Source organism: Castanea sativa, chromosome 11 (genome assembly GCF_040712315.1).
Source record: "Castanea sativa cultivar Marrone di Chiusa Pesio chromosome 11, ASM4071231v1".
In the NCBI taxonomy this organism is placed as follows: domain Eukaryota; kingdom Viridiplantae; phylum Streptophyta; class Magnoliopsida; order Fagales; family Fagaceae; genus Castanea; species Castanea sativa.
This window is the reverse complement of record NC_134023.1, coordinates 70570077-70578966: the sequence shown is the minus strand read 5'-3', so window position 1 is coordinate 70578966 and position 8890 is coordinate 70570077. Positions and strand designations below refer to the sequence as shown.

Here is an 8890-nt window from a genome sequence, read left to right as displayed (position 1 = left end):
TTTCATCGTTTAAACTTTTGATTAGTTAAACTTGTTATTTATGGTAATTTTTCATTTTGTTATAATTTTCAATTTCTTTGTTTATAAATTAGAGTTCATAATCTACTAGGCATTTAGAATTTTATTAAAATGTTCAAGTAACCCCTTATGGATTTAAGGGTTATTTGTTAAAACAATCATATTTTGCAACTTGTAACTTTTTGCCTTTGGACAAATTTTTTTTTTCTTATATATAATTTGGTCCTAGAAAATGTATATATGGAACTACAAAGGTTGATTTTCTTGTATCTTGTTTCGATTGATTAATGTTTCATTTCTAATTGAACATTAAAGCACAGTTAGTTACCTTTGCAGACCCAATTCTTTCTTCTTTTGAGAAGCTTCATTTTCATGCACAGATAACTTCAAATCTGAAGCCAACTCTATTTCAGCTATAATATCTAGCACTGGGATAGATACTGGTAGGGTTTCTAAGGTGACACTTTCCCATGATAAATCCTTGTCTCTCCCCATTGACATATGTTGTGTAACAAAGTAACAGTTTAATTAAAAGAAACTATGATAATGTAAATATTAAGCTTTAGAATAGCTTACTTGCATACCGGTTGATATATGCAAGAAAAGGCCGAAGTTTCTTGCAGTTCTTTGCAAAACCTAAGAGTCGAGAAGGTCCTCTTGTGTTTGTGTTGAGAGCAATATCATACCTATATATATATACACACACACACACACAAATAATATTTAAGATTAAATTTTAAGAGAACACCAAGAATACAAAAAAAAAGCCCTAAACAACCTTGTTTTAAATAAATGTACGTTCAAGCTAAAATAAATAGAGAAACCTTTCATCAAAAGTTGTATTGCCGGCTGAATTTATGATCATATCAACTTCTTTTGCAATTTCATTAGCTGTATCAAGATCCATCCCCAGATTGGGTTCACAAACATTCCCAACTACTGGGACTAGCTTCCTCATCATGAAAGCTTTAAATGATTCCCCATGCATTTGTTCCAAGCACTTGAACAGTTCCGAGTCTAAAATCTAATCACAATAATTGAATCTCTGAGACTATGAACGTAGATTCAGAGGTTCTCGTACTTAAAATACAAAGAAACATAAAAGTAACTTGCATCTTTACATAGCATCATTATTCATTCTGTCGACTATGAACACACACAACAAAAAACAAAAAGAAATTTTTTTACATAACATACTTCGGTTTTCAGTCTGTGGATAGCAGATTCTTTATCCTTTGCCTTAATTAAGAGAAATGTTTTCTCCACATCAGGCATCTTCTCAATAAAAGCTGCACCATTGAATATATATTCCCAAATTACTATATTAGATAAACAAACAAGATCTATTGTTGTATCACATGATATTCACTTCTTCATAATAATCTAGATATGTAGTAGAATAAAATGATTGTGGCTCAATTAGAAAATATATATATTTGCATGCGATCCTTACCTCCCAACCTTAATTAGAATTGAAGTTAATGCGTAGAACAATTATTATTATTATTATTATTATTTAGGAACCTTTCTAAATTCTGCTTATTTTTTAGATGAAAAATAACTAATTAAGTTTTTATATTTAGATTTTATTAATATCTCTTTTACAATTGGAAAAAGTAAATCAGCTTAATCTGTTTATACATAATCAATCTTAGTAGCATTTTAATAATTTTAATATATTATGAACATTATAGTAACTTCACTTTATTATATAATTTTCCGCTATGGGTGACTTATTTACAAAAACCAAAGCTTCAAGTTATTAGGGAAAACTACTGCACACCCTTGGTACAATGATCACTCTACAAATATAAGTGCTTGTAGGGTGCGGGGTGCAAGGGACGGAGTTCAAGTTTCTAGGAGAGAGTTTTACACACATATGCACTTAGATTAAGCTAGAGTAGAATTTTTATTTTGTATTAAAAAAAGAAAGTTATCAGGGAAATTGAATGTCAATGGTTAATTAACACACCCTTACAACATTTTTATAAAAAAAAAAAAACTATTTATGGATATCAATTTTAAACAAGGTTGATTTCTAGTGGTTCAAAATTTTGGGAATTTTTTCTTAGTGGGAGAAATAATGCAAAATTCATTTATTTATATATATATATATATATTTATTTTTTTTCCTTTTGAAAAATCATTATCATCATATAGGGATTTTATAACAATTTTGGGTTTTTTTTTTTTTTTTTTTTTTTTTTTTTTTTTTTTTGGGTTGACATAGCAAATGGGGTTCGGGTCAATTGGGTTGTGGGTCAAATGGTCTAGGTTCAAAAAATGATCATTTTAGATGGGTAGAAAATGGGTCGGGCCGACCCATATTTTCACATGAAAATAAAAACAAATAAATGCCAAGTTTTTAGTGAGAATGAGTCAAATCAATCAAGGAAATGAATTGCACATAATACCCTTTGTTTTTTTCATTAAGTGGGCACCTACTATTATTATACTATTTATGTTACTATTACACATGTGAAGGGAAAAAAAAAAAAACTTTCCATTTCCTTCTAATTCTAATAGTTTTAAGCATGATTAAAATTCTTTACATTCATGATAACAAAGTCTCCCATGTTAATAACTCATAGCCAGAATGCTTATAATTATGGGGTAATTACACATAACCCACTTGTGGTTTGGGCAAATATCACTTTGCCTACCCGTAATTTGAAAAGTATCACTTAACTCACCTGTGGTATGTTTTCGTCAATCTCCATAACTCACCTCAGTCCCAGCCATTACAAAAACACCTCATAACCCTAAAACACAACATAACGTGGATCAAAACACCCAAAACTCAAAAGCTTTTCGAGTGAGAAACCTGTAGTGAGATTAACATGTTCTTCATGGTTTGGAGTGTCTAGAGGGGGAGAAAACACAAGTTTTGCAACATCGAAGCTAGGGAAGGTATGTGTGACTATTGTTGATCTGTATTTGGGTTCTTGATGGCATTTTTTTATCGCGACCCACCCACGTAGTTAGGGTTTGTTAAATTTTCTCAAAATTTTTGTATGTTAAATGTGCATTTTGCTATTTATATGTAGAATCGCCTAGGATGTAGCTAATGTACTGCTATGGTTGTTTATATAATGCGTATACCTGAAAGAATCAAGTTTATTTGTCAATGATTACACTTGTTTGTGAATTATGGATAGTGTGGTCCCTGTGATTTTGTTGGGAATTTGGTTTTACATGTGCTTTATGTGGTCCTTTGTCCATGTGTTGTCTCTCAACAACAAAACCAATTTTGTATGAAAACAAAATAGCACTATGTTTGGCTTGTTATCTCTTTTGGCTTGTTGTCGTTTTTTGCATGTCAGTGTGTGAATAAACTACTTATTTTAATTATAGATGGTTGACTTCACATTTGACATTGAAATTCACGTTGGGGGATGTTTTGTGGAGGACCTAACCCTTGAATATGTGGGTGGGTCTGTACATACATTAACAGAAATTGACCCTGACAAGTTGAGTTTCTTTGAAATCGAGATTTATGCCATTTAGTTGGTGCTCCTAAAGAACATAGTAGATATAAGTATTTACTTCCTGAATATGGTCTAGAGGATGATTTAAGGGCCATAGAAACAAATGCAGATGTGGTGAACATGACTATCCTTTATAGGGCATGACCAGCTAACAAAATCATAATCTATACTTACATAGATGTGGAGCCACTGACAGTTGAGCATCCTGATGAAGGGGGAGTGACAGATGATGGTGTAGGTGGTGATATAGGGGGAGTGGCAGATGATGGTGTAGGTGGTGTAGGTGGTGATAGAGAGGTGGATGAAATAGATTTGGAGAGTGATTATGATGAAGATGATGAGAATGATGATGAAGAAGAAGATGTTGAGGTTGGTACAAGAGTTGAAGAACAGGATGTTGAGGTTGGTGTAAGGGTTGAAGAGCAGAATGTTGAAGGAGATGATGATAATGATTGGCTATATGAAGGCCTAGAGGGGTATGACTTTGGTGATGACATATTTGCTGCTCCAAACTCAGCTCCCCAAGGTTTTGCTCCAAAATCAAGTGATGCTCCCAATATAGTCCCAAAATCAAGCAATGCACCCCATGCAGACCTTGAGTGGGCTGAGCCAGCTCTTGAGGATGACCTGGTAAGCATGGATGGATCTAATGATGAATGGATACATGGGCAGCTAGAGTTTAATGCTAAGAGTGACATGAGAAATGTTGTATTGAAGAAGGAGATGAAGTTTCCTAATGCAAAGGTGTTCAGAGATGCTTTGAGGGAGTATGCAATTAAGTAACCTATTGACATCAAATTCAAGCTTAATGAGAGGACCAAGATATCAGTTCACTGTAAGAATGGGTGTGGGTGGAGATGTTATGAATCTCAAATAAGTGGAGAGCTAACATTTCAGATTAAGACCTTGACTGATGACTGTACTTGCCCCAAGTCTTTTAAAAATAGCCAAGCAACATCAGCTTATGTTGCTAAGAGGTTCATTGAGGATTTTAGCAAAAATCCAAATTGGGAGGTGAGTGGTGTACACAACCATGTGATGCAAAATTTATCTGTTGACCTAAGTGTAAACCAAGTGTATAGGTCAAAGAGAAAGGCAAAAGATTTGATCAATGGAGATGAACAACTGCAATATGTGTCCTTAGGGACTATGCACAAATGATAAACACTGTAGACAAGGGGTAGTAGGGTTATATTGTAGACAAAAATGGCTGATGAGACTTCCCAACCAAAATTTAAGAGGATGTATGTTAGGTTCAATGCTCAGAAGGTAGGATTTTTAGGTGGATGCAGGCCATTTGTAGGTTTAGATGGTTGTCACATAAAGCATAGATTTGGTAGGCAAATCTTATCAGCCACTACCAAGGATGCAAATGACAACATTTTTCCAGTAGCCATGGCTGTTGTGGAACAAGAAAATAAGGAGTCTTGGATATGGTTTTTGGAAATTTTCACTGATGATATAGGGAGACCAGAGGAGCTTCAATTGGTCTTCATTTTTGATAGACAAAAGGTATGCAAGTTTTGTTCAATTATACTTGAATGGTTTTCTTCGTTTTTTGAACTAACATATTTTGTTTGGTTATTTGTAGGGGCTTATACTTGCAATAGAGACACTATTTCCTACTGTGGAGCATAGGTATTGTGTGAAACACATCTACAACAATTTCAAAGCAGATCACAAGGGATTGGAGTTGAAGGATGCACTGTGGAGGTGTGCTGTTGCCACAACAGTAAGGGAGTTTGAGAGATGCGTGCTATACATAAACGATTTGGATGAAATGACATATGAGTATCTTGCAAACATTGCACCTGCACAGTGGACAAGGTCACTCTTCACTCCTACGGCCTTAACAGATTGTTTGGTAAATAACTTAAGTGAGTTTTTTAACTCAATGATATTGAAGTCTAGCGACAAGTCTATCTTGGTAATGTTAGAGTGAATTAGGGTTAGACTTATGACTAGGCTTTACACAAAAAGGGAAGGGATAAAGAAGTATGTTGTAAAGTTGTGTCCAAGCATACAAGATAAGTTGGAGAAATTAAAGGTTGAAAGCAAGCCATTTAGTGCTACCCCAGCTAGCAGTTTCCTTTATGAGGTAGCTAGTCAGTATGAAAGGCATGTAGTTGACCTTGTTAAGAAGATGTACAGCTATAGGTATTGGGATTTAAATGGCATTCCATGCAAACATGCCATAACAGCCATTTATACAAACATTGAGCCACCAAAAGCCTACACCCACCCATGTTACCACAAATAAACTTACACGGAGATATACAAGGAGGTACTTCCATGCCTGGCCAGTCAGAATGGGCTGAGACTGGACAACCTGCTCCCTTAGCACCTCACATATACAAACCACCAGGCAGGCCACCCAAGCAAAGAAAGAGGGTTCCTGATGAGCCTAAAAACCCTTACAAATCAAATAAGTTGAACAGACCTGTAAGGTGTGGGAAATGCAAAAAGGAAGGGCATAACTCAAGATGGTGCAGGGCTGGCATCACTGGGGAGACACCATGGCAGAGGAGACAGAGGCTTAAAAGAGAAAAAGCTGTAAGTAATTGAGATTTAAATGGCAAAAAAAAAAAACTTGTTTTTAAATTTACAAATCTATTAATGTACTGAAACTGGGTTTTGTTGCAAGTAAGGGGAGGGGTGCCTATACCTAGTACCAGATTTGGATCTGCACCTCAGGTTGCACCCCAGCCACCATCCCAACAGCCTACCTAGACTTACAACATGAGGTCTGCCACTTAGCCTTCATCCTCACAGCAAGGAAATCAAGCTAGGCCATCTCACATGAGAGCAGGATGGTTCTCTTCTTCACAACTAGAGTTTCACACACCTAGGGAGACTTGGGATACCCTACCAAGTTCTTCATGGGTAACTTAGTTGAGTTACCTCTTTCCTAGATGGCTATGTAGACTGGGATATTTTTTAACAAGTGGATCTATTTTTTATTTTGTAGCCTTCACTTGCAAATAAGAGCATTGGTGGTGTGAGGACTAGAGGACAGCTTGCTGCACAAATGCCACCAAAAATGAATTCAGTGGGTGGAAAGAGTAAAGGCAACAAAAGAAGTTGTGGTATTATGGTATGGAAATTGTGGTATTATGGTATGGAAGTTGTGGTATTTATTCAATTTAGTTTGTATGGAACATTATTTGTCCAAAACAGTTTGTATGGAATATTATTTGTCCAAACCAAATTATATAGAAGTTTTATTATTGTTGTTACAGATTGTGTCCAAGTAGATTTTTCCAATACAGAGTGTATGGAAATTGTTATTGTAAAATGGTTGCTATGGTATGCACAGGTAACTGTATGGAACATTATTTGTCCAAATTGGATTACATGGAAGTTTATTTATTGCTATTACAGATTGTGTCTAAGTAGATTTTGCCAATACAGAGTGTATGGAAGTTGTTATTGTGGAATGGTTGTTATGGTATGCACAAAACAATACTCATTAATTGACCAATTCTTTGTTCATTGACACATTAAAACATTACATCAGTAGGCTAGTGCTATTACAATGCAAATTCATTAACACCATTGCCATAACTATCTCTACTAACCAATTAACAACCTCAAGGCAACAACCTCGGTCTCTTCACTCCAGAGAACTTAATTGAGCCAAAACACAAAAACAACAACATAACAATAACAAAAAAGATCCATGACAAAATGGATGCAAATTCCACATTTTCTGCTTCTCTTCAGCAAACATGGCCTTTTCCTTAGCTTTTGAACAGATAGCTCGAGCCTTTCTCTCTCTCTCCTTGGCTTTGGCATCCTCTTTAACAACCTTTTCTGCCATTTGCCTAGCTTCTTTTGCCATTTCTAGAGCTTTCCTTTCCCTCTCATTAACAAGTTGGAAAGCACTTTGAAGCCTAGACAACCTCTCTAGAGCCAAAGGTGCAGTTTCATTCCCACGAGGACAGGTTGGGTTATCAAGCCAAATAAAGAAAGGACACTTAGGACCAACCTTATAACGGCTACAACCCAAGAACCTCCTCCCAAAATTGTACAAATTAAACTCAAACTTGTTCTCAAAACACAAGTCTGCTCATTGCACATATGCCCACATGAACCCGAGAAATTACCACTTGATGAAGACATATTAACAAAACACAATTCCTGGGAAGCCCAAATTTAGAGTTTCACAAAGTAAGTTAGCACTTGAACAAAATCTGAAACCCTAAATTGAGAACAAACACAAATACCTTGATTTTCTTTACCGAAACTACCTTCGCTAGCTTCGATGTTGCAAAACTTGTGTTTTCTCCCCCTCTAGACACTCCAAACCACGAAGAACACATTGATCTCACCATAGGTATCTCTCTCGAAAAGTTTTTGAGTTTTGGGTGTTTTGATCCGTGTTATGTTGTTTTTTGGGGTTAAGAGGTGTTTTTGTAATGGCTGGGACTGAGGTGGGTTATGGAGATCGACGGAAACATACCACAGGTGGGTTAAGTGATACTTTTCAAACTACGGGTAGGCAAAGTGATTTTCGCCCAAACCATAGGTGGGTTATGTGTAATTACCCCTATAATTATAATTTTACAACATGAGAGAGAAATACATTCTAATGAGCACAAAAAGTATATTTTTAAGTTTAAACACTTCAGATTCAAAGTTCACTAATGATATGAACTTTTGAACTTTTTCTTTTACTTTAGTTTTGTCTTGTGCTAGCTAGAGTTAGTGCTAATAACTAAGTTTTAGTATTTAACTTTACTATTTAGTATTTAACTTAGTGTTAGACGTTTAGTAGTGTAGACGTGTAGTTGTAGAAACTTTTGACTTTTAGATCTCTAAGCCACTAGCAGCTCCACGTAGAGTCTAGGGCGGTCATAGGACCACCCTGTCTTAGAAAAAAAAAATTAATTATTATATGTAAATTTCAAAAAATTTATGATTTTTTATCCTAAAAAAATATTTGGGACTACCCTAAATTTTTTTTAAGCTCGACATAATTACACTTTGGACAAAATTTAGCAGCAAACTTAGTTGTAGATTAAGACTACAACTCCACTTAACTTTTTTTTTTTATTGGATGTAAATTTTAACAAATCCACCATTAGATTACATTTTCTTCTTAAATCCTTCATACTTGCAAAATTTCAAAAAGATCAAATATCAATAGCTATGTCATCACTCAAATCTTTAAATTTTGAATTTTTGTTATGTAAAATTATACATAAAAAAAGTTTATAGATTAAATAGTAAATAACTTCTGATTGACATAAAATTTGATATGTGTTTTAAGAATATAAAGAACGTCAATTTAATATTTAAATTTTCAAAATATGTAACTATATTAATTTGTTTAGTGAGAGTTGTTAGTTTATAGTCAAACTTTTCGTCAAACTTTGATCCCC

At 34.8% G+C, this 8890-nt stretch overlaps 1 protein-coding gene across 1 annotated transcript; it reads left to right on the top strand.

Annotated features, from left to right (window-relative positions):
- Nucleotides 1-4712: 4712 nt before the first annotated feature.
- LOC142617074 (uncharacterized) lies at nucleotides 4713-5766 on the top strand. Its single transcript, XM_075789765.1, has 3 exons — nucleotides 4713-5018; nucleotides 5098-5333; nucleotides 5472-5766. The coding sequence occupies exons 1-3, from the start codon at nucleotides 4713-4715 to the stop codon at nucleotides 5764-5766; spliced, it is 837 nt and encodes a 278-aa protein (XP_075645880.1).
- Nucleotides 5767-8890: the final 3124 nt, after the last annotated feature.

What these genes read in the sequence shown, in the direction of transcription:
- LOC142617074 (XM_075789765.1), top strand. Translation starts at nt 4,713, where the DNA reads ATGGCTGATGAGACTTCCCAACCAAAATTTAAGAGGATGTATGTTAGG. An exon ending in TCATTTTTGATAGACAAAAG is followed by an intron (nt 5,019 to 5,097) that starts GTATGCAAGTTT and finishes GGTTATTTGTAG; the next exon opens with GGGCTTATACTTGCAATAGA. An exon ending in GCACCTGCACAGTGGACAAG is followed by an intron (nt 5,334 to 5,471) that starts GTCACTCTTCAC and finishes ACTTATGACTAG; the next exon opens with GCTTTACACAAAAAGGGAAG.